The sequence below is a fragment of the Schistocerca piceifrons genome, chromosome 5 (genome assembly GCF_021461385.2).
Source record: "Schistocerca piceifrons isolate TAMUIC-IGC-003096 chromosome 5, iqSchPice1.1, whole genome shotgun sequence".
In the NCBI taxonomy this organism is placed as follows: Eukaryota; Metazoa; Arthropoda; class Insecta; order Orthoptera; family Acrididae; genus Schistocerca; species Schistocerca piceifrons.
The window spans coordinates 605560267-605586584 of NC_060142.1; the positions used below are offsets into that span (position 1 = coordinate 605560267).

The window sequence follows — 26318 nt, forward strand, 5'->3', positions numbered from 1 at the left end:
TGTGAAAAACAGAAGTAACGGATTGTGTTCACAAAAGACAGTAATTATTCAAAACAGTTTCCCCATGGATCCGAACACAGCTCAAATCGTTTTAAAAGTTTTTAAACAGTCGCGGTTTTCGGGACGAATTCGACGAATTCTCGCCCAAAACGGTGGAAGACTCAAAACACTGGATGTTGCCTCACTGCTGCGCTGTCATTTTCCAACGACAGTCATACACGTACTGTTACATTCGCGCCCAGAAGGGCTGTTGCAATAACGCTATCGCTTTGAGTTTCTGCACAATTGTTTTAGAATCTTCAAATATTGTAACCCCGCAACTCCGCTACGAGATAGTATTGTAGTTTGGAATTTGACATTAGCAGTCCTAAATGAACTCGGACACACCGTGTATCAGATAGGTCCCAAGGGATTGGATCTGTTGTATCTTAGGGATATGATGAATAGCTCAGCGGCCACGTCAGAGGTAGCATCAGTGTATCCATTCGGTTGGAAGATGTGTCTTTGGTACCACACTCGTAAAGCATACCGTACGGATGTGTCTCCCATCGGTGAAATTCCTCTGCATTTACATCGACAAGAAGATCCACTGCCCGAAGTTACTGCTGAAGGAACCGGAAATTAGAGATACGTTTCCAAAAAGAAATCTTATACGAGCAGTGCAGCTCTTCCCTGAATCTTTTCTGACTCTCCTCTTAAGCGAAGCTGAGAATGGTTCCTGAGCGACGTACAGTATTTAAGAATGAGTTAAACGAGTATTGGGTAGATGACCTCTTTCGTGCGTGAAACAATTTTTAATATGTCACCTTCCTCTGCACTCACTGTACTTAAGATATTTATGATGATGACAAAGTCCCATGCTTCTCGACATTGCGTAGGGGACCGATGCGGGAGACCCGCACAGCCGTACTAGGCAAGGTCCTAATGGAGGTGGTTCGCTGTTGCCTTCCTCCTACCGTAATGGGGATGAAGGACGACGATGAAGACGACACAACTATACCCGGTCATCACAGGGCAGGTGCAAATCTCTGACCCCACCAGGAATCGAACCCGGGATCGCGTGCTCGGGAAGCGAGTATGCTACCGCGGGACCACGAGCTATGGACCACGTAAGATATTTTTACTAATTTATTTAATTTCAAGCCTCACTTACATCAGAGTATGGTTTCAGAAAAATAGAACTTTATTTTTTTTTTAATTTACGTCGTCGTTACATAAAGAGTAGCAGCTAGATAAGGCCTTTGGTCAAGGTGTGTGTGTGTTGGGGGTCTGGAGAACCAGAGGGCAGAGGGGCATGCGGCTAGCAAATTGTGGCTTTACGGGACTCCTGTTGTCCTGTGGCCTTATCGAGACGCCGCGTAAGGTTTGGTCGCTCAGAGGCAAGCCTAGCCGGTTCGCGTAAGAGTTTGTGTTCCGTCGTAGAAGACCTACGGACGTCGCGTACAGACTGGTCGGCAAGTTCCCGGCTTATTCTTCGAGCTGAGACTTTGCGGCACCGCGACGGTCGCCTGTATGGTTGGGAGGCAACAACACCCTGCCTGTAATCCTGCAATTCACGGCTCCTTCACACCTGAGTGGAGTTAAGTTATTTGAGTTCTTGATATTTTAAGGCTAGCTCTGTGTCATACGCGATCGACCTGTTATATTAAAGCGCCTACGAGTGATTCAGCACATGAATATCGGTGAGTGTAACTAACTGCAGTTTGTGTTCTATGCCATATGTCGTGCAAGTGTAAGAGTATTCCTTGTTATAAGTCTTTTGAAGGGAATCAACTATGACATGATCTGTGTGGGAGGGAAGTTTATCTTTGTACACGTGTATGCTTGACTTACTGCATCAGCAGGGGCTCATATGTTCATTTGCGAATAACAGTAATTTTAATGGGTGTTAAATTTAACCTTTATCGGTACCAACTTTCGGCATTAATTTATATATATGTAATACTTCACTTCCTGGCCATTCTTGTATGAAGCCTTATTTGCGCTGATTACTGTTCCCTTTTGATGTGTGTTGGCAAGGCAACTTCTGCGGTAAACGACGTATTACTGTGTCCCTGGGCTCGGAGCACAGGCCTGCTTGTTTTTGGCGCGGTGGCACTTCCGTCGTCGCACGGCATCTTGGATGACCGGCAGTCCACAGCCGCTACATGTTGCGTTGTGGTCGCTCAAGTTAAGTAAAGCTGATCATTCCATGCCTGCCTCAGTGGAGTGTAGCCGTTGAAGTGGGAACGAGCAGTTGGGTCTATCTACATCTACATTTATATTCCGCAAGCTACCCAACGGTGTGTGGCGGAGGGCACTTTACGTGCCACTGTCATTACCTCCCATTTCTGTTCCAGTCGCGTATGGTTCGCGGGAAGAACGACTGTCTGAAAGCCTCCGTGCGCGTTAGAATCTCTCTAATTTTACATTCGTGATCTCCTCGGGAGGTATAAGTAGGGGGAAGCAGTATCTTCGATACCACATCCAGAAACGCACCCTCTCGAAACCTGGCGAGCAAGCTACACCGCGACGCAGAGCGCCCCTCTTGCAGAGTCTGCCCCTTGAGTTTGCTAAACATCTCCGTAACGCTATCACGGTTACCAAATAACCCCGTGACGAAACGCGGCACTCTTCTTTGTATCTTCTCTATCTCCTCCGTCAACCCGATCTGGTACAGATCCCACACTGATGAGCAATACTGAAGTATAGGTCGAACGATTGTTTTGTAAGCCACCTCCTTTGTTGATGGTCTACATTTTCTAAGGACTCTCCCAATGAATCTCAACCTGGTACCCGCCTTACCAACAATTAATGTTATATGATCATTCCACCTCAAATCGTTCCGCACGCATACTCCCAGATAATTTACAGAAGTAACTGCTACCAGTGTTTGCTCCGCTATCATATAATCATACAATAAAGGATCCTTCTTACTATGTATTCGCAATACATTACATTTGTCTATGTTAAGGGTCAGTTGCCACTCCCTGCACCAAGTGCCTATCCGCTGCAGATCTTCCTGCATTTCGCTACAATTTTCTAATGCTGCAACTTCTCTGTATACTACGGCATCATCCGCGAAAAGCCGCATGGAAGTTCCGACACTATCTACTAGGTCAATTTGGTGCAATTAAAGAGCTGAAGAGGTTAAGTCGTGTTTGCCAAGCCTGAAGTTCTTCCTCACTGTACATCTGTAACTCTTCGTTTAAACCTTGCACCCTTATTTCCGGCCGTGGTGACCGAGCGGTTCTAGGCACTTCAGTCCGGTCGCAGGTTCGATTCCTGCCTCGGGCATCGATGTGTGTGTGATGTCCTTAGCTTAGTTAGGTTTAACTAGTTCTAAGTTCTAGGAGACTGATGATCTCAGATGTTGAGTCCCATAGTGCCCAAAGCCATCTGAACCATTTTGCACTCTTATTACTGATTCTCAGCGCATTAAGTTTAAGACCTGTTACTTATCAATATACACTGTCGAAGGTTACCTTGATCCACAGTCATTTACTACTACACTTGTTGTGAAATTTGGCTGCTCATTCCTTGTTAACTATAACAGTCGTCTGCTGTAGCTCTCAGCTTATACCGAATTTTGGGCAGTTGTATAGTTATTACAGGTTATGTCAAGGCTTCTGCTGGTGTGTACCAGTTGGAAGTACAGTTAAATTGCATGTACTGCCAACTTACCGTGAATTTTGGGTAATTGTATATTTATTAATGGTTGTTGTTAATGTTTCGTTGGAATATACGAGTGGCATTTATATTTAAATTTTATACCTTCACGAACTGTTGGTTTTGAGAGGCTGTGTATTTTATTGCTTAACTGATTTTCTTTTTAAGGGTTACAAATTGCTAAGCGGCCTTCCAACAGCTACAATCAGTGGTATCTCTGATGAGCATTCCGATATTTGGATTAATTTTGTCCAATTGTGTAACGGTTACCTAAGTTTGCAAATTGTTAGTACCTTTAGCGGCTGCTATTGCAATTAATTTGGTTGATAAAATTGTTAGTTGAACTTGCTTACAGCCACGCCCAGTTGGTGTGACTCTTCTTGTTTTTTGGAATCTCTGTACTTCCGATTTCAAGGCCCTGCTGTTAATGGCACAATTTTTAAACTTTGTTTTTAATGAATTGAGCCTGTTCAGGTCTCGGGTAAGAATTATGATTCCTTTAATAAGTTTCTAAATAGTACTGATAACGTTTTTGTTAAGTAATAATGTGTATTATATGAAACAATAAAGGACAAAATATGTGGGTCCTCATACCATGTGGTCCTTAAAGCTATCCCAACCCTGTTTGTTAGGTATCACAACTGGAAAAGGTAGCAAAGAGAACAAATAGGGAGATCTGAGAGCGTAAGTAAATTAAAACCTCTTGGGAAACCATACAAAAGGATGTACCATAAGAATTAACAAAATAGACGCAGTGTAATTGTTTGGTAAAAGCATCTATAACAAGAAATGCACATGTATTAGAACCAAACTCAAGCGCTGCACCACAGTAGTACGACCAGAATGTTCATATGGGTGTGAACGCCTAACGATGAACTATAAGCTTAACAGAATCGAAGTTCTTGAAAGACAGATTATTAAGAAAATTACGGGTAGAATACAGACTAGCATGTTGTAAAATTGGACGTAATGAGTAGATCTGTAGATGTATAGAGAGAGTATCAGTAGTAATGGTTGAAAGATCATTAATGTTTTTGGGACACCTCTACCGAATGAGTGGGAATAGGCTAACGGAAAAAATACTGCTGTATTTTTGGAAGATGAAATCGTCTATAGCATAAATTACAGAAATTAGGAAGGAACAGGAAAGAAACGACATCAAAGAATCGAAAATTACGGAAAACTTTTTAAGAACTAAATACTAAATTTGGAAAGCTTTCATTGCAGAAGCAATATAAAATCCGGAACAACAGGGACTGATGAAAGGAAAAGACAACATGGAGAGACGGTGAAGAAGAAGTCCTGGAAAAATAGGTAATAACAAGGAGAAGAGAGAAACTGCAGTTGCTAGGCGATCCAAGTCGGTGAATACGAAAATAACAACAAGTACAATAATAATAGTAGTAATAATAACGGTGGTAATGACAGACACAAAAGTGTAAATTAGAGAATAACTATCAAGAATAGCTGCTACACTCACACTATGCCGTACGCAATGTTCTTTCTCAGAGAATAACTATCAAGAATAGCTGCTACACTGACACTATGCCGTACGCAATGTTATTTCTCTTCAAGACAACATAGACGACGTCATCCAGAGATGTACCATAGATGCCTGCATAAAATTAACAATGTAGTAATATCAATGCAATGAAAACAAAGAGGACGAAGAGCTCCATGTGGTGTACAGACGAGGCAATGCAGAAATCGACCATTTCTATATTGCCTTGCTATAGATTGTCTCTCAACTGATTTTTCTTTGCTGTCAAGAGTGCCAATTCATATGAATTTTCGCTCAGTCCCGTGTTTCCAATAATTAAAGCGAAAGTGTTCACTTTATTCCGATTACTTCCATTGTCATTATTTTTCCACTTTACTGAACAGAAAAGTTCATAATAAATAGAATGATGTAATATTTCAATATGAAAGCTTTCCCTTAGTTATGAGAATTAAATCCGGTTGCCAAGTTCTGCAATAACATTTCTCAGTCATTAATCACAACAGGACCAGCAATCACATTCCTTTGTTCCAAGGTCCACATGACTCATTCAGCTTCAAGGTTGACGGAGTTAAAGTCAGTATTACGTAGTTAGGGAATTAACTGAAACGAATTGTGAAACTTCCTGGTAGATTAAAACTGTGTGCCGGACCGAGACTTGAACTCGGGACCTTTGCCTTTCGCGGGCAAGTGCTCTACCATATGAGCTACCCAAGCACGACACACGCCCCGTCCTCACAGCTTTACTTCTGCCGGTACCTCGTCTCCTACCTTCCAAACTTTACAGCTCACCTGCGAACCGTGCAGAACTAGCAGTCCTGAAGAAAGGATATTGCGGAGACATGGCTTAGCCACAGCCTGGGGGATGTTTCCAGAATGAGCACACTCCGCTACAGAGTGAAAATCTCATTCTGGAAACTAATTGTGTCCAAGTAAACTACGTGTCGCTGCTATTTTGAGATCTTCAACAATTGTACGTTTTTATAATTTTAGTGCTAATTCGTGATTAAATTTATTAAATCAGAAAAGAAGAAAGAAAGTAAAATATCAATCTCCCTGTGGCGATGGTAAAGCTTACGACCTCAGACGAGGACTGTCAATAAATAGGAAATATGTAAGAATATAAATACTGTACGTATTTTGTTAATTTGTGTTTTATAACGAAGTAAATGTCTTATTTCCCGTGTGTTCAACCATCAACATAATTGCAGTTCCAGCTGCCTTTGCTGCAACAGTAATATAAGTGCCACTGTATTGACACAAAAATTTCGACAAACGTAGATTCCCTGAAATTTTATAAAAACTGTTTGAGAAGCAAAGATCTCTTACACTGCTTGTTCAAAAGTCTCGTGTAGTATGTGCTATTGGTGCTAAATCCAATAATGTTAGCCGACGGGCACGACTGTTAGCTTTACAAGGATTGAGGAGCGATACGCTTAACGCTGAAAAGTAGGAAAATAAACAAGATTATCAAACCTGCTAGGAGACGACCAGCAAACTTAAAGAAATTTTATGGCATACGACATTTATCTTCAGTCAATTTGAGATATCATACTGACAGGTCTTAATGTCGGAATAATCTCGTCAGTGTGTTGCCTTTAATTTTAACGGTAGAAGTTATTTTCTTTTCCTACTACCTTTGACTTTAATATGAGTGCTTGTGTATTCACAACAGCGTTAGATACAGTCTTGTGTCCTGACCTCCTGATTGAAGTAGCCGTCTTGTAGATCAAGATGACTTGCTGGTAGCTACTTTCACTTGGAAAGAACATAAGGAGCTCCGGGAAAGAGTGCTTCAGAAGTTCCAGGAAACTGGAGTTACAGCAGATTAAAGCAAATTGAAACTTGTAAGAACAGCCATAAGTTTTGTAATGCACATCATTTTATCCGAGTGCAACTCCAAGAAGACAACTGCAGTGGAAAATATGCTACCACCCAGCACGAAGAGACAATTGAAATCTTTCTTAGGATAAGCTTCATTTTTTCGCTAGTAAATTTCAAATCGATTGCTAGTAGTGAGCCCCTACTCCGTTGCATAGGAAAATGTTCCTTGGTGCTGGAACGATAAATCTCGAGCCGATCATGACAAGATTAAACAGGTTGTGCTGATTGCAACTATTTTCCATCATCCTAATATGAATATAGATTTTTCCTTGGATACCGAAGCTTTCTTCTCAGGCCTTGGATCTTATCACCTCCTGATTTAACACTGGTACACGAATAACCGGATTTGCAAGTCTGACACTGTCGGAGTGTGAAGCATCATACTCTGCTACAGAGGTAGTAACATTCGCTGTAGTGTGGTCGATAAGGAAATTTAGGTACAGCGTTCATGACAAACGTGTGAATATTTCCTGTGATTATTAGGCTTTCAGTTTCCTTGTAAGCTGTAATTTATTACATCAGCGCTAAACATGCTGGTCGATGTTTCTCCACGAGTCAGATATAGAAATTGTATACAGAAAAGGGAGAAATATTGGTATACCTGATGTGTTGCCACGTCTGCCACAAGGTTTCGACAGTTGCACGGACAAAGCAGAACAAAATATTGAATTTAATGTTTTGCTGATAAAGGAATCCACATAGAGGAAACCATAAGTAATAATGTGCCAGAACATGCAACAGTTACAGAATATAGATCCCAAATGGGAACTGACTCAAGAAACATTGAGAAATTAACCACCAATTCCAACAGAAAAACAATCCTTATTTCACAACATTCTGTTTTACCCTTACAATCTTCAGTCTGAAAAATGGCGTGTATGTGTATCCGATCCTTATCAAGAAGGCTTAATTTGGTATATCTGTGGCGTCTGGAGACCCTATGTGATCTGTGCACGGCTCGTGTTCTTGCCAGTTTTTGTTTGTCATCTTCTATTACGGTACTGCCGCCTCGTTTTCTTATTCCATTTACTGGCGTCACTAACTTCCTGCCTTACTTGCCCTTTAGCGGCAGCAGCAGCGCGTATCGATATGTGCACTGTCGTACCACCTCTGGAGGGACCGATAGTATTTCTGGGTCATGGTGTGTCTGCGAGTAAGTTCAGGACGGACCAGCAGCGCAGTCGGGACGCAGCAGCAGTGAAGTCGGGAACGGAGCGCTGGTGAGGCGCCGACAGGTAGTGCTCGCCAACCGCTGACGACATGCATCATGAACTGTCCGACGGAGGGAGATTGGAACAGGACGACCGTTGGTTGGTCGTTCGGTTGGTCGACGCATCGGCCGACGTATATTTGGTTCTTTCACCGTTTCCGGGCCTGGGCAGTTGGTCGGTTGGCGTGAACCAGCGAGGATATCCCCACAGCGCGTGGACTGGCTTGGCCCGATGGCGGCCTCTGTGTGGTGTCGGAGTGTGTGGTGCTGTTCCCATTGCTACGAGGTTCGTGGCTCACTGATCCTGGACATGAAAGTTGAGTTTTGACTTAATCTACTAGCAAGTCACGACTGTTCATAGTGTGTCGTTTGGAGTTCGTTGGTGGGTGTTGGGATATTCCCGCTAGCAAGAACGCGTGTTTTCAAGTTGGAAAATTTTAGCCACCCTTCGGTGGAGTTTAACTTACTTGGTTATTGAAGTGCACCGGCGGAATCTTCTGCCTTGTGGCCGTTAACGTTCCGGTAAACTGTCATGGCCGTTGACGTAAATTCAGGCAGTGTATTTTCCTCATCGTGTTGTCGCTGTCCAGCACGGTGCGTAGTTTGACAGCTCAGTGTATATTTGGTTGTGGGCGGCAATACCTGATACGTTGTTCCATAGAACTCCCTGTTGTTTGCTGGTTGGATGAAGTAGAGTTATCTTGTCGTTGGGTCCGTTGACTGTCTGTCGGTTGGGTTGTGGTCGGATCGATAATGGTTTGGCCGACTGCCTGTCTCACCTAAGCGGACGTTGGTGTTTGAATTCCAGGCCAATCCTCGGAACTTCTGAGCACCCCTGGGTGTACTGCCTTTTATTGTTTGTTCTTGTTGTTTGTACTTGTATGGCTACTAGCCGATTTTTAGATGAAGGTTGGTTTGCCCGTAAGTTGTCAGATTCTTTGGGCATTCAGCCTAATTGAGGAACTGTTTTAAGATACGGCATTGCCTTTAAAATTTCTGATTTTGGTTGATCTTTAAGTTATTGGCTTTCAGTCGTTTTTAAATTAAAGTTGTCTTGCCCTTAAGGCATTAGATTGTACGGCACATTCAGCCGCTAATTAAGTTTCAAAACTAAAGCAGTTTTCTCTTAAATTTTCTTGTTTGATCAACTAAAACGTTGTATGGGCGAGTGTAACTGACAGCCGCTTATTTCGGCCCCTTTCCACAACTTAAACCACCTGTCCTGTCCTGCTCGTTTAACAGGGCGTCTTACTATGCACTATGATATAAATAAATGAACACAAAATTAAAGCGTTACTGATATTTCCCAAACATGAAGTTATATATTCAGCAGTTACAAAATGTCTGAATAACAAACCGATAAACGTACACTGCCATGTTCCACTACACACGCCGGCCATTGTCGAAGAGCGGTTCTAGACGCTTAAGTCGAGAACCGAGGTACTGCTACGGTCACAGGTTCGAATCCTGCCTAGGGCATGGATGTCTGTGATGTCCTTAGGTTAGTTAAATTTAAGTAGTTCTAAGTCTAGGGGACTAATGACCTCAGATGTTAAGTCCCATACTGCTTGGGTCAATTTGAACCATTTGAACCACTACACACACTTTCCCGTATTAAACAAGTAGAACTTCTAGTCACAGAACCCTACCAAAATCACGTCAAAGTGTCAAACATGTTGAAACCTCATTGGATATTTTCAGAAAGTCAAGATGTATTGCAGTAAAAACTATTACTTCGGCTCCCATCTGAAAATAAAATCTGAATTATTACATTCCTAGCAGAACTGTCACGAAAGCGATTTTGTCACACAGTGCTGCAGAATTTACGAGTCATGGATGGAAGCATTTTCTAAAGGAACAAAATATCAAACAGATACTGATAGCACGGCATTTTCCTTAAAGTAATCCAGTCTAGAGGGTACAACGCTTTTATCTGAAATTACGGACGGAATAATGAAGCTAAAGGGGGTACTTTACATAGAAAATTTTGAAGAGATAACCTTCCCCATATATTTACACCGTACAGCTTCAGAACTAAACAAGAAAGTAATACCACTTCCCCGCACGCCATGACAATAACTGACGTTGGAGGAAAAGATCAAACATTGACTTCGCTAGTGCAACAAGCAAGCTTACGGAATAACAACTAAGGTAAAATGGAAAAATACAGAAATACCACGCTTACGGTACAGATTTGTTTGAATCACAGCCGAAGCCTTCAATGTGAAAACGGAAAAAAAAGAAATCGCTGTTAAGATACAGTGGACCGTATAAGACAGTGAATGTCCCTCACGAAGGAAGTTATTTATATCGTTTTCCTTAATCTAACAAAATATATGGATTAGATCCACGTCCAGACCTCAAAAAATATTTCCATTAGTTACAAGATTTTTCCTCTGTTTGCTTATTTCTGTTCAATAATAGTGTGTATATGAAACTGTAGCATACGTTTATGGACATTTTTTCGTTCTTAACAAAGAACGAAAAAATCTCCATAAACGTATACTACAGTTTGATATACACGACAGTACGAACTGCGTAGTAAGTCAAGCAAAGTGCTAATTGTGCTGGAAATATCTGATGAGGTTGGAGAACAGCAGTATGACATAAGCCTATTCTTAATTTTTATGGCCGGCCGGAGCAGCCGTTCGGTTCTAGGTGCTACAGTCTGGAACCGCGCGACCACTGCGGTTGCAGGTTCCAATCCTGCCTCGGGCAGGGATGTGTGCGATGTTCTTAGGTTAGTTAGGTTTAAGTAGTTTTAAGCTGTAGGGGACTGATGACCTCAGAAGTTAAGTCCCCTAGTGCTCAGAGCCATTTGAACCATTTTTTTAATTTTTACGGAACTTTGTACAAATCAGCCTATGCAATGGTAGTGAATAATGTGAATGAATAGTTTCAAATATGTGTAGTATACACCAGATTAAGGCAAAAAGGAATTAAAATATTAAGATTTGTAGAAACTATAACTAGAATAAGGGTTTTATATTTAGTTCATTTCAGTTTTTTACTGTCGAAATGAACTACTGTACGTGCTGGGAGTGAGTACCCTGTTGGACTTTGAGTAGATACAGTGACTACACGGCCTTCGCTGAAGGAGCAGGTGGGAACAAAACCTCAAAATGTGACTAAGTAAAAGCCTCACATTTTAAACGATACCTAATGGTTATTCATATTAAAGTCAATGATATTAAGGACTTTTTATTGAAAGCCGTAATACTGGACCTTTGAGTGAAATTCGAGTAATGAACCGTGTGATCGTATTAGCGTTGAAACGGACGAAAAAACTAGTGCTGATGAGGCGAGAGAAATTTCATTTATCTAGAATCAACTGTCAGTGAGCGAATTCAGCATCGCGTAAGGAAAAAAAAACCAAACAGGAAACAAAGTCGATGTTTTGCTGGACTCCGAAGTCAGCTAGTCTGTGAACACACTGTACTCCGCCCACTGTCGTTTGAGGTGCAGTCTCGACTTTAGTAGACGATAGTACATTGCGGGTGAAATTTATGTTGTTGCAATGGAAAGCCAATCATCCGCATGTTGTGTACCCCTTAAATACAACCTTCCCAATGACTACTATGTCGTGGACACTCTGAGTAAGAATAGCGATATTTTGTAACAAAACATAAAGCCATTTATATAGACGACTGTGTTTGTGCTGCTAGCAACAGTTGAAACATGTACAACAGTACTAGATACGCTGATAAGCCAAAACATTATGACCACTGCCCACCGCGACAGTGGATGCCACCTGGTGGCGTTGACCACTTGTGATAATGTAACAAACGTACGTAAGCGGAGCAGACACCGACGGGGGATCACCCTGTCGAAGATACGGCCTGGATATGAGGAAATCCATTGACATAAGCGACTTTCACAAAGGGCAGATTGTTATTACGCAGAACCTCTGAACGAGTATCTCGAAATAGTCGAAGCTGGCCTTGCTGCTGTCGTGAGCATCTGTGGGAAGAGATAGGAAGACAGTGAATCTACCATTAGGCGGTAAATGGTTGGACATCGACGACTCTTCACAGAACTTGGGGTTCCGGGGGCTTGTCTTCTCTATTGAGTAGGATAGATGGTAATCTGTTTCATCTCTGCCGAAAGAGCACAGTGCTGGTGCGCGCAAATGTGTTTCGAAGCACATCGTTCAACGTAAATTGTTTAACATGGAGTTCCGCAGCAGACCACACCTAAGTGATCGCATGCTGTCCCAACAACATCGTCAATTACGATTTCAGTAGTCACGGGAATATCGAGACTCGTTCGCTGATCAGTGGATACGCATCGGCTCATCCCGTGAAACACGACTTTGCTACAACACGTCGATGGTCGTCTCCACAAATGCCGTCATCGTGTTGAACGGTGCCTCGAAACTAGCAGCGCGCCACGGACGCCCGCTGATGGGAGCAGTATTGTGGTATGGGGGACGTTTTACTGCGCTTCTAAGTGACCTATGGTAGTAATCGAAGACACGCTAACAGCTACGAACCACCTGCATCCCTTCATGATTGATGTCTTCCCCGACTTCGATGTCATCTTTCAGAAGAGTAACTGTCTGAGTCTCGGAGCCAGAACGGTGCTACAGTGTCTTAAGAACATTATAGTGGACCCACTTTGATATCTCGGCGACCAAATTCGACTTATGTAACACAAATGGAATCCATCAGTGTCGTTCTCCGGCGCCTTTACCGTGTACGCAAATGAGTATCCCGTTACTTGCGTGAATTAGATGACCTGTGGATAGACGTTTAATGACACATACCTCCACACGCCTACCAACAAACTGTCTGAACCCTGATACGGAGAATTATGATTTATTTATTTCCAAAGGTGGACAAACAAGCCCAAGTAGGTTTTCATTACGTTTTGGCTCATCAATGTGTGAAACACATTTGCGGCTGTTTCAAACTCGAAAGGAAAACCGTCACAACAAACAAGAATCCAAACATTACAAGAGCATCTTTACATCAATGTGCGGATAATCAAATGTCTTTTCAGCAGAAGCATCAGTCCCATTTATATGTAAATTAACGCCGAATGGTTACATTTCGTGGATGAATGCCGGATGGTACCCTTATCGTCGGATTAAAGTCGCCTCAATGCCTGGAGCCTGGTTGACTCCCTTCGGCACCTCAGATGACCTGCCCATGTTCTAGTGCGACTATGAAGCTTCTGGCGTCAACCTACCAGCTATTTGGCGAGGTGTCGTGATTTTAATTTACCATGACTAATCCCCAAGAATCTCTATCTCATTATAATATATAAGCTGTATAACAGTTATTGTATCAAATCCGCAAATATGTACTAAGTCTAAGAAAATTCTCGTTCAAAAAATGAAAATGGATATAAACATTTGTAAAGTTTTCAATATTTTTGAGATGACAAATTATTATTAAATATATCATTTATCCAAGGTTGGTGATGTACATTCTAACGGAAGTGTCCATTATTCCTTGTGATCGTATTTCAGAATCCTTGCAGAAACGTATTATGTGTTTTTGTAATGTTTTGTAATATCATATGCATATGAAATGCAAATGAAATTGTAAAACTAACTACTTGAGACTGTGGTACGATCCCTGGTTTTTGGATGCCCGTTTTTCCGGTGGACCGCTCCTGATTAGGTGGACAATAAATGTATGCGTGGGTAAGATGTAAAACAGAGTCTAGTGAAACGGCTTAATCGAATACTAGTAAAGATAATGTACATCATGATCATCAGCTGACCAAATGACGCACACAATCACTTGAAATAAAATGTAACTAGTATCGACAAACCTGTATAGAATGAACATAGTACTTCAGTGTCGAAGTAACTGCTTATGAACGTTTTTGACCGAGTAACAACGAAATGTAGAACGAAACGAAATAACTTTGTGTTGAATGTTATTCTCTGACTCAGATATTGATTCAAAGTTTAACATTGAAACGGGGCGTTTATAGCGCCACAGACAAAATTAAGGGCACTTCCCTCTGTTTTTTATTCACATTATTCACGTTGTCGTGAAAGTACCATGTACACGGGAAACAATTAATGTATAAAAAATCTGTCCTTTGTGTAAGACCAGTGATCATTATAAACATTGTACTGATATAACTGTAATGGAAACAAAGATGACAAAGATTCTCATGTATGATGGAGTATACAAAAACGAGACAATGGAGAAGTCGGCCACTGCTATATTGCCACGCTCTTAGATTGTCTCTCAGGTTTCTTTGTCGTCGAGACTGCTAATTCATGTGAGTTGTCGCACATTATCGTGTATGTTAGTGGTTGAAATAATTAAAAAGAAAGAGCTAACTAATCCCGATTACTGCCACTAAAATTACCTTCCCATTTTATTAATAGAAAAGTTCATAATAGAAAGAATGTGAAATATTTAAATATGGAAGCCTTCCTTTTGTTACAGGAATTTATTTCAGCTGGCAAGTTCACTCACAGATTAATATAGAACCAGCAATCGTTTTCTTTTGTTCCGAAGTCCGACCGTGTTTTCGAACTTTAAGCTCACAGAGTTAAAGATAATATTACGCAGTCTGACAATTAAAACGAACGAATTGTTTCCAAGTAAACTGTGCGCCGTTGCTGTTTTGAAGTGAATGTTACGGAGATTACAAATATTCTTCATCTTTATTAAGAGCAGAATTTAATAACCAAGTCAAAGATAAATTTTCGCCCCAGTTATTAGGTTTATCGTTGCCAAAACACACGTGAATAACACGAAATAATATTTTACGTCCATTTGGTAACTGAAATTATTATGTACCGAATAAAGAAAGACAATAAAACCTCAGTTCCCGTGTGGCAACCGTAAATGGGGCAAACACATGCCAGAAAAGTCTGTGCATTCGGATTTTCTGTATAAAATTCCTATTTCAAGAGCTGTGAGTTGTCTTACAAATATCCGACACATTTACTCGAATATCTATCATTTCCCATCTGTGCTGCGGTCACATGTAAGTGCTATACGGATTGGACAATACACTGAAGCACCAATAACTCAACCTGTTACCACGCCATGTACGGTACAGGAAAACAGATACCACTCAAAAACGCTTCCACTCGTCTCGGAATGAGTAAATACAGTTCCTGTAAAGTTTTGAAGAGAGTCTTATACCATTCTCCCTTAACAGTAGCGCCGAGTTGAGTGGCCCACAATGATGCAATAATAGTGTGATCTGGTGACAGTGGTGGCTTACGGGGCTGCCTTCGTGTAGTTTTGGTGTGGATGGGGTTCGCAAGTGCGAAATTTAATTCTGCAATGCCTTTTGCAACTGTCCTCCTCCTGTTTTTCGTCGCTATTCCCTTTAGACTCTCGTGACTTGGCTGATGACGTTTCTCCGCTGTACCTAGATGCTGTACGAATCTCGATACGGTGCTTCTGTAAACACCAAACGCTTTTCCTGCCTTGATTATGGGAGACACACCACACGAGCAGCAACAATATGCCAACGGTTGACTTCACTTAGTTGCGACATAATGCACTCACAACTACACACACCCTTCTTCTGAAGACGACTGACAATTACAACGTACTGAGGACGTTTCACAGGGGCCGTTCGTGGTCAAATAAAACAGCGCAATGAGCAAACTTGGCTATGCTCAAGTTTGCATTTCTCCCGCTAATTCTGTGTCTTTGTCCAACCCCTGCGATCCATAATTTTTTTTTTCGTTTTTTCCGTTTTCTTTTTGATGTCATTTTTCCTGACGTGTACTTCGCAGAATACTTTCTTCCATTCGCTAATTGCTTTTTTTCTTTTTTTCCTTTTTTTACTGCTGAGAAGGTAACGTCTAGCTTCAGAATTCATTAATGCATGTTACGTAGCTCTGTACTTACGCATGATTTCTTGCTTTCGAGTTCATTAATACATGTTACGTGGCTGTACATACACAAGATTAAAGAGTATTCAGTCTTTGAGTCCTCGTTAAAGTCTGATACGCCAATTTCTGTGCTTTCCTAGTAACGTCTTAATCTTTTTACCCCACCACAGAGGATCCTTTCCATTCCATCTTCAAATTGTAAATCTTAACAATATGTCGCCTACTACACGTGCCAGACATCATCAACATTCTTATCCCCACAGTTCACTGTATTATTCTTACTGCTGAGGACTTAAGTAATCATTTCCCCAATGCTGTAGTTACTAAGTTATCTACAACGATCACCACTTAAAAGCACAATCCGAATAAAAGGCAGGTGTGCGCGTTCCACCTACATACGACGGAGGCAAGGAGAAAGCTGAACATCACATAGAAATTACACAATTCATGTCACTGTGTTACCTCAAATACCTAGGGTTAAAACTGTATCACGCCATAATTTGCAAACGGAGACAGAAGGTGTGTGCCAAAAGCAATCACGTTCACAAACTGACACGTACCACATAGGGAGAAACTCTGCACATGCCATACAGGATGATGAAGGTCTTCACGAGAAAATACAAGTAGTCATGACGTTTAAGACCATCCGTGGTTGGTAAGAGCTTTCCGCTCACTGGAGTCGCACGTCTAAATTCAAGAAGTCAGATAGCAGTAGTAAATGAAATGGCGACTCAAGAAGCGGATTCTAGGCATTCATTGTTCTTAAATAATGCTTATCCATTGGGACTGTAATCCAGCAAAAGCATCCTCCCTACATAGATGTCAATTCCAAACTCAGCAGAAGCTCGCCGGACTGAGTAGTCGAGAAAATAGGCTTCTGGAGTGTTATAGACAACCAGTGGCGTTTCATGGAGTGGCGTGTGGTGCGGGGAGAGGGCTTCCGGGCTTAAGACAATTCCCCCTCCCCCCACCCAAAAAAAACCCGAAATAAGAGATAAACATTTTTTTTCTTACACACCTGCGCACAATTTCGTAAAAATATGTGTAGAGAACTAGGTTTAGTAACACCTTCAGGATGTGAAGAATTTGGTTGTATGCTGCTACAATATGCCAGTGATAGAATGTTGTTGTTGTTGTGTTCTTCGGTTCTGAGACTGGTTTGATGCAGCTCTCCATGCCACTCTATCCTGTGCGAGCTTCTTCATCTCCCAGTAGCTACTGCAACCTACGTCCTTCTGAATCTGTTTAGTGTATTCATCTCTTGGTCTCCCTCTACGATTTTTACCCTCCACGCTGCCCTCCAGTACTAAATTGGTGATCCCTTGGTGCCTCAGAACATGTCCTACCAACCGATCCCTTCTTCTAGTCAAGTTGTGCCACAAACTTCTCTTCTCCCCAATCCTCTGCAACACCTCCTCATTAGTTATGTGATCTACCCATCTAATCTTCAGCATTCTTCTGTAGCACCACATTTCGAAAGCTTCTATTCTCTTCTTGTCCAAACTCTTTATCGTCCATGTTTCACTTCCATACATGGCTACACTCCATACAAATACTTTCAGAAACGACTTCCTGATACTTAAATCCATACTCGATGTTAACAAATTTCTCTTCTTCAGAAACGCTTTCCTGGCCATTGCCAGTCTACATTTTATATCCTCTCTACTTCGACCATCATCAGTTGTTTTGCTCCCCAAATAGCAAAACTCCTTTACTACTTTAAGTGTCTCATTTCCTAATCTAATACCCTCAGCATCACACGACTTAATTCGACTACATTCCATTGTCCTTGTTTTGCTTTTGTTGATGTTCATCTTATATCCTCCTTTCAAGACCTACTCCGAATTTTTCTTTTGTTTCCTTCACTGCTTGCTCAATATACAGATTGAATAACATCGGGGAGAGGCTACAACCCTGTCTCACCCCCTTCCCAACCATGTCCCTCACCTCTTATAACTGACATCTGGTTTCTATACAAATTGGAAATAGCCTTTCGATCCCTATATTTTACCCCTACCACCTTCAGAATTTGATAGAGAGTATTCCAGTCAACATTGTCAAAAGCTTTCTCTAAGTCTACAAATGCTAGAAACGTAGGTTTGCCTTTCCTTAATCTAGCTGAGTAGGGTCAGTATTGCCTCAATTGTTCCAATATTTCCACGGAATCCAAACTGATCCTCCCCTAGGTCGGCTTTTACTAGTTTTTCCATTCGTCTGTAAAGAATTCGCGTTAGTATCTTGCAGCCGTGACTTATTAAACTGATAGTTCGGTAATTTTCACATCTGTCAACACCTGCTTTCTTTGGGATTCGAATTATTATGTTCTTCTTGAAGTCTGAGGGTATTTCGCCTGTCCCATACATCTTGCTCACCAGATGGTAGAGTTTTGTCAGGGCTGGCTCTCCCAAGGCCGTCAGTAGTTCTAATGAAATGTTGTCTACTCCCGGGTTCTTGTTTCGACTCAGGTCTTTCAGTGCTCTGTCAAACTCTTCACGCAGTATCATATCTCCCATTTCATCTTCATCTATATGCTCTTCCATTTCCATAATATTGTCCTCAAGTACATCGCCGTTGTATAGATCCTCTACATACTCCTTCCACCTTTCTGCCTTCCCTTCTTTGCTTACAACTGGGTTTGCATTTGAGCTCTTAGTATTCATACAAGTGATTCTCTTTACTCCAAAGGTCTCTCTAATTTTCCTGTAGGCAGTATCTATCTTACCCCTAGTGAGATAAGCCTCTACAGCCTTACATTTATCCTCTAGCCATCCCTGCTTAGTGATTTTGCACTGCCTGTCGATCTCATTTTTGAGACGTTTGTATTCCTTTTTGCCTGCTTCATTTACTGCATTTTTATATTTTCTCCTTTCATCAATTAAATTCAATATTTCTACTGTTACCCAAGGATTTCTACTAGCCCTTGTCTTTTTACCTACTTGATCGTCTGCTGCCGTCACTACTTCATCCCTCAAAGGTACCCATTCTTCTTCTACTGTATTTCTTTCGCCCATTCATGTCAATTGTTCCCTTACGCTCTCCCTCCAATCTCTGTACAACCTCTGGTTCTTTCAGTTTATCCAGGTCCCATTTCCTTATATTGCCACCTTTTTGCAGTTTCTTCAGTTTCAATCTACAGTTCATAGCCAATAGACTGTGGTCAGATTCCACATCTGCCCCTGGAAATGTCTTGCAGTTTAAAACCTGAATCCTAAATGCCTTACCATTATATAATCTATCTGATATCTTTTAATATCTCCAGGGTTCTTCCATGTATACAACCTTCTTTCATGATTCTTGAACCAAGTGTTAGCTATGATTAAGTTATGCTCTGCGCAAAATTCTACCAGACGGCTTCCTCTTTCATTTCTTACCCCCAATCCATATTCACCTACTACGTTTCCTTCTCTCCTTTTTCCTACTACCGAATTCCAATCACCCATGACTATTAAATTTTCGTCTCCTTTCACTATCTGTATAATTTCTTTTATTTCGTCATACATTTCTTCAATTTCTTCGGCATCTGCAGAGCTAGTTGGCATATAAACTTGTACTACTGTAGTAGGCGTGGGCTTCGTGTCTATCTTGGCCACAATAATGCGTTCACTATGCTGTTTGTAGTAGCTTACCCCTATTCTTATTTTTACATTCATTATTAAACCTACTCCTGCATTACCCCTATTTGACTTTGTATTTATAACCCTGTATTCGCCTGACCAAAAGTCTTGTTTCTCCTGCCACCAAAATTCACTAATTCCCACTATATCTAACTTTAACCTATCCATTTCCCTTTTTAAATTAACGCGTTTTCTTTCTCCTGATAACAACGTCCTCTTGAGTAGTCCCCGCCCGGAGATCCGAATGGGGGACTATTTTACCTCCGGAATATTTTACCCAAGAGGACGCCATCATCATTAACCATATAGTAAAGCTGCATGCCCTCGGGAAAATATACGGCTGTAGTTTCCTCTGCTTTCAACCGTTCGCAGTACCAGTACAGCAAGGCTGTTTTGGTTAGTGTTACAAGGCCAGATCAGTCAATCATCCAGACTGTAGTCCCTGTAACTACTGAAAAGGCTGCTGCCCCTCTTCAGGAACCACACGTTTGTCTGGCCTCTCAACAGATACCCCTCCGTTGTGGTTGCACCTACGGTACGGCTATCTGTATCGCTGAGGCACGCAAGCCTCGCCACCAACGGCAAGTTCCATGGTTCATTATGGGGAGGTGATAGAATGTATCAGAACGAAATCACACACAAAAGAGAATCGTCGACAACGGACGCGTTGTACGTTGTGATTGGTTAACAGCAAGTTAAGTGTTTTTAAATCATTAAAGCTTATTTATTTAAATAAGCCGGCCGAGGTGGCCGAGCGGTTCTGGGCGCTACAGTCTGGAACCGCCCGACCGCTACGATCGCAGGTTCGAATCCTACCTCAGGCATGGATGTGTGTGATGTCCTTAGGTTAGTTAGGTTTAAATACTTCTCAGTTCTATGGTACTGATGACCTCAGAAGTTAAGTCCCATAGTGCTCAGAGCCTTTTGAACCATTTTAAACAACAGCCTCCATTCCATAGTAATATTGCATGTTTTCAGCTTCGTTTCAATAACACGTATCAGTTTAACATCAACGGTTAATTAAATACAAAGTTTAGCAGCTCAGTCACAGCATATTACAGTATCCATAAATGAACGTTAATGAATACAGAAACAATGCGCATTATTGAGGTAGTGGAACATTGCCGGAGCATGCGGTAACCAGCAAATATTTTAGTTTGTTCCTGATACGATTCTCTGCGCTACATTTTGTAAAACTGTTGATACGACAGTGTGGCGAACACCATTGTTATTGGAGCTACTATACTAAAATCTTCATTTCGAGAGGTACGATATTGCATCGTAAAACGGAAAATGAAAACATTTTCAACTGCTAAGCTTCTGAATGTTGTAGTTCTTATTTCCGTGCTTCCTAACAAAATTGGAGAGGAATTCCGCTTTATGCAGGACGCCTTTGTTGTGTCGTTTTCACCCAAATAAGTGTCAGCACACGTTCTGCCCTCTGAAAGGCGTTTATTTGTTTACTTTCATTCTGCAAAAATGATATAAATTAACCTTTAAAAAACATCTCGAACAAAATACTTACATTTGTAAAATGAGCGATTGTTGTTGAAAAACATATTTACATTGGTTTGCACACTATACTGAGCAGAGACATGTATCACTGACTTCAGGCATTCTGTATTGTTAATTAACGATTTATTTGTGGTTTCTAGTTCTGTAGTACATTTCGAAATACAGTGGATGTATCAGTTTGTTTACATATCTCACATGAAGTCGTTGGATTTTTATGCTAGCAGCTTTGAGTCTATCACGCTGTCTACTGCTTGTCATGTGCAAAAAACAAAACGTTGTTTTATTTTTTGTTTATTATGCGTTTCAGACCGAAATCACTATGTATCATGATGTTTGGCATGTTACTCACACTTTTTCATGTTGTGCTATTTTCACTTTGTTCGTGTCGAGGTAAGATGCGTATTTCTTGATTTTTGTCTTCATGCATTCATTTCTACGATTCGTTCATAAAACACAGAATTTCTGCAGCCATTGCGTGTTGTTGTATCTGTGTAATGTTCGTTTTCTTCTTGGCATTTTTGCTTGGGATGTTATGCAATGAAACTCTCTTTGGCACAAATCAAAATCTACATGAAATGTGCGTATGTCGAGCTTCTGAAATTAAATTCCCTTCTACCCATACTACAAACCATTCGCTCCAAATGTCTATCCACAACTCTCTCTCTTTCTCTTTCTCTCTCTCTCTCTCTCTCTCTCTCTCTCTCTCTCACTTAGTCTGGGAAAAGAACACCCCCACCCCCCACACACAATATATATTCGTAAGACATGAACTTAACACCACAAAACAGCGCTTCAGATCCGCACGCCACATCCCAAGGAAACATGCCAAGAGCTGTAGAAACTGAATCAGATTAGGATAGATGTAACAGCGCAAGTATTTCAGAAAGTATAACCGACTAGATACAAAAATTGCCCTTGGAGACGGTTGCTAACAGAATCATGGGATCGTGGAATGCGCTCTTGTCAAACTCTTTAATCTTTTCCAGAACCGGATAAAAAACAACCATATATTTCGTTGTAATCTTGTGCGCTGCGAAGACGCTCAATCCATTTAGTGAGTGTCATGCGTTTCAAACTCCTGGCTCGAGCATTGGTTAATGATACAAAGCATCATTAAATACCAGTCCCAGCATAGGTATAGCAAAGAAATTACATACCATTTCCCGTGTTCTTAGTAAATGCCTGATAAGTGAAATGTAGCATATATCTGTAACTACTAAATTAAAATTATGAGCTACACTTGAGAATACACAGCTAAAGGGTAGTACTGTTGTATGAATGCATGAGCCCAACGGAGTGTTCCCGACTAGGGTGCAGCACAGTCACAGCGCTTTCTCTTAAAAATGACACACCAAGGCCAAACTTCACCAAGTCTACAATTATAGATCCAGCTTATCCATTACCAGTCGCATCAACCACTGGAACCAATTTACAGTAACTCTACACCATCCTTGAGATCTGTGGAAATACAAGGGAAACAAAGAGTTGCTCTATTTCAGAAACGTCAGCAGTTCCAACTGTGATACTTTCGGCATAATTAACGAATTGAGCAATATTCGTCAAGATTTGGTTATTGATGAAACAGATGATCTGATTTTGGGATGGGACGATAATGTCACGTTTACAAGGTCCCTCCAAGCTTCCTCGTACGTTTGCATCACCTTTCGCATGTTATTTTACATTGCAGAGAAAGGTAACCGGTTTCTTATCATTTTCATTGTCAACTTCAATAGGCCCGAAGTCTCTGTGTCTACTTAATGCGATCTCCTGATGTCCACAAACAATCAAAACCATGACGATAGGCCCTACGAATTTTCTGTTGTTTTTTTCTACTTGCTCTAACAACCCATGTTCCAGGCAATGTTTCATATCTTTTGTCTTGTTCATAATCATGTGAAAAAAATAATCACCATCGCTTACAGCAGCCTTACGGTAGTCGTTGCTCACATGGGTGTTGAAATATTCAAGAGCATACATCCACTTCGAAGACTTAGACGTTATACAGGCTTCAATAATTTCATGACTATCTTTACCCGAACTTGTAGAGAAAAACGTACAGTACTTACAGAAGAAATCATCCTCTTTGGTGTTGTATACTCCGTCCAACTTTGGAGGAACTTGCGATATAGGCGTCCTTGCAAATTGAGGCGAAATTTGTAAGTTGCGTCGGGAACAAAAAGGTTTGGGAAATGTTGCTACTTCATGTGGCTATAAACGTTTTTCGTCATTTGTTAGGGAACAATCACTTATATTATACTTACAGCCTGACATATGTGCCGAAGAAGGATGTTGATGGCAGAGGACATTTCACTTATCAGGCATTCACTAAGAACACGGGAAATGGTATGTAATGTCTTTGCTATACCTATGCTGAGACAGGTATATAATGATGCTTTGTATCATTAACCAACGTTCGAGCCAGGAGTTTGAAACGCATGACACTCACTAAATGGATTGAGCGTCTTCGCAGAGCACAAGATTGCAACGAAATATATGGTTGTTTTTTTCCGGTTCTGGAAAAGATTAAAGAATTTGACAAGAGCGCATTCCACGATCCCATGATTCTGTTAGCAACCGTCTCCAAGGGCCATTTTTGTATCTGGTTGGTTATACTTTCTGAAATTCTTGCGCTGTTACATCTATCCTAATGTGATTCAGTTTCTACAGCTCTTGGCAGCCTTGCCAGTGAGAACGGCCACGGATTAGGGAATTATTTCCAACCTTATTAGAATCATAAGCGAGGCACGTCCGACTGGGCTTGCCACGCTCACAATTCATCGGGAATGAAGAACTGATGCCCAAACTGTTATGAGCGATATAGCAAAGGAAAGAGGCCAGTTCCTTCCTTTTGTATTTTAAATTTCTAGTAAATGGTTTAATGATTTGTTCTGCTTATTCGTATTGAAGAATCAGATAAGTGGATATTACACACATGAAAGTAAATGTAAAAGGCCTAAGGTATAAAAATACACAATTAATTTAATCAATGCAAAAATATTCTCTTAGGAACTGGATTATGCTGTGCTGAAGTTCTGCAAACTTCATCACGTTATAAAACTAATTTCATGATGTAATACATAGCCTCAATAAGGCGCTTCGTACTGTCACTAGTGTTCTAATTCAACAAATTTAAACCAATGGCACATATTACATAATTTGAGCCTTTAAATTATTATGGGTCAATAAAATTAACTTTCAATTTGAAGAATAGTAAAATGAGAGGCATAGACTCTCCCCTTCCCAAACCTGCCAAAACTGAACTGTCTTTATGCCACTGTGGACTGCAAAACGGACATTAGCAACGTTACGGGAACGGGAAGAGACTCAAAATATTGAGAACATTAGTGCATAGATGCTAAATTAATCTGAAGAAGCAGGGGTAAGTGTGATGATGAACTTTGTGAAGGTAGAACAAGGCAGGACTCTGAACACTTGTTGGTTTGCTGTAATCTGAGGGAAGCTTCTGACATCAAACACTTGTTTCTAACTGCTAAACACTGGAACCAAAAAGCGTGAAATTATCGCAAAGATCAATCATTAACATTAGTTTGTCGTTTTAGAATTATATTTTGTTTTAGTGTTTTTACGACTTGGATAAACAGACTTACTAAATTTCTTAACTTGTTGTTGAACACCAGTGGCGAGTAACGCGGTAATAGTCACATGGTTCCGTAAATCAGAAAGCTGTAGGCAATTTGTTACCAGGGACGAATACAAACTCAAATACGAATGGGAAGAAATCACACGACTGCTTTTCAGTCGAAGCATCCTACCATATGCCTTAAGTGATTTAGGGAAACCATAGATGAATCCATATGGATGACTGCTCTCCCGGATACGAGCCCAGTGTACTAACCAATGCTACACTTCCATTGTTATGTACATGGACATGTAGGGTAAATGTAAATATGGTGTGACTAGGGCCTCCCGTCGGGTAGACCATTCACCGGGTGCTAGTTTGTCGTCACTTCGGCAACTTGCGCGTCGATGGGGATGAGTTGATGGTGATTATGACAACACAGTATCCAGTCCCTGCGTGGAGAAAATCTCCGACCCACCCGGGAATCGAACCTGGGCCCTTAGGATTGGTATTATACCGCGCTGACCACTCAGCTACCGGGGGTGGACACGATGTAAGGTGACGCATCGAGGGTATAACTGCTGATAAAGGGAACATGACTGATTTTAGTTTCGTTAGCACCGTATCTAAAAAGTTGGTCTGCACAGTACATGATGGTTCCTGCTCCTTCCCAGAGTCCTACTCCATCCCCGTTCCAGAAATTAAGGCACAACATTTATGCACTGCTTCACATTCTGTAATAAATGCATCTAATAAAAAAAATATGAGAATTGCAGCAGTGTTTCAGCGTTGGATGGAGGTGGTACTCACAACGCCGGAGGCGAACTTGCGCAGGACGCAGGGCAGCGTGGCGGTGCCGCCCTCCTGGGCGACCACGACGGTGGAGTTGCTCGTGACGAAGACGGAGGGCGCGGCCAGCGTGTTGCCGGCGGCCGCCGCCGACGCGCCGCCCCCGCCGCCCTCGTGCCGCAGCTTGCCAGGCGTCGCCGCCGCAGCCGACCCGGAACCAGACACCAGCGCCAGAGCGCTCAGAGATGTCGTCGACTGAGGGTGACCTGCAAAGTGACGGCCGAAGCCTTACCTCAGCTGACCAACACCACAAATGTGTACCCGTGACGTCATAAATATATCGCTTTCGTGACTTAACGATTATTAATGTTAAATAGTACGTAGTGTATCTGTTAGCAAAATGTGCTTCTGGCATTTAAAATTATAGCACCAGAAATGATATGAAGACATCATTATTAAATCTGTAGGTGATAAAAGGTGCAAATTAATGTATTTAGAGCTACCCATACTATCATTATTAAATCTGTAGGTGATAAAAGGTGCAAAATAATGTATTTAGAGCTACCCACACTAACCACAAAAATGTTTATATAACAGGTCGTCATCGAATCTAAATAATCTTCAATAATACACTCCTGGAAATTGAAATAAGAACACCGTGAATTCATTGTCCCAGGAAGGGGAAACTTTATTGACACATTCCTGGGGTCAGATACATCACATGATCACACTGACAGAACCACAGGCACATAGAC

The 26318-nt window shown here is 41.4% G+C and overlaps 1 protein-coding gene and 1 long non-coding RNA gene across 2 annotated transcripts in view; both read right to left on the reverse strand.

The window, feature by feature from the left end:
- The window catches only part of LOC124799163 (igLON family member 5-like), a gene marked incomplete at its 5' end in the record, with an annotated part of 186819 nt that extends 161097 nt beyond the window's left edge, over positions 1–25722 (reverse strand). Inside the window, one exon of the mRNA XM_047262702.1 lies at positions 25585–25722. Coding sequence (XP_047118658.1) covers positions 25585–25722 — 138 coding nt within the window. The remainder of the gene's footprint in view (positions 1–25584) is intronic.
- A 6-nt stretch (positions 25723–25728) lies between these two features.
- Positions 25729–26318, reverse strand: part of LOC124798670 — a 296490-nt gene continuing 295900 nt past the window's right edge. The window contains exon 3 of the long non-coding RNA XR_007016969.1: positions 25729–25829. This is a non-coding gene — a long non-coding RNA (uncharacterized LOC124798670). The remainder of the gene's footprint in view (positions 25830–26318) is intronic.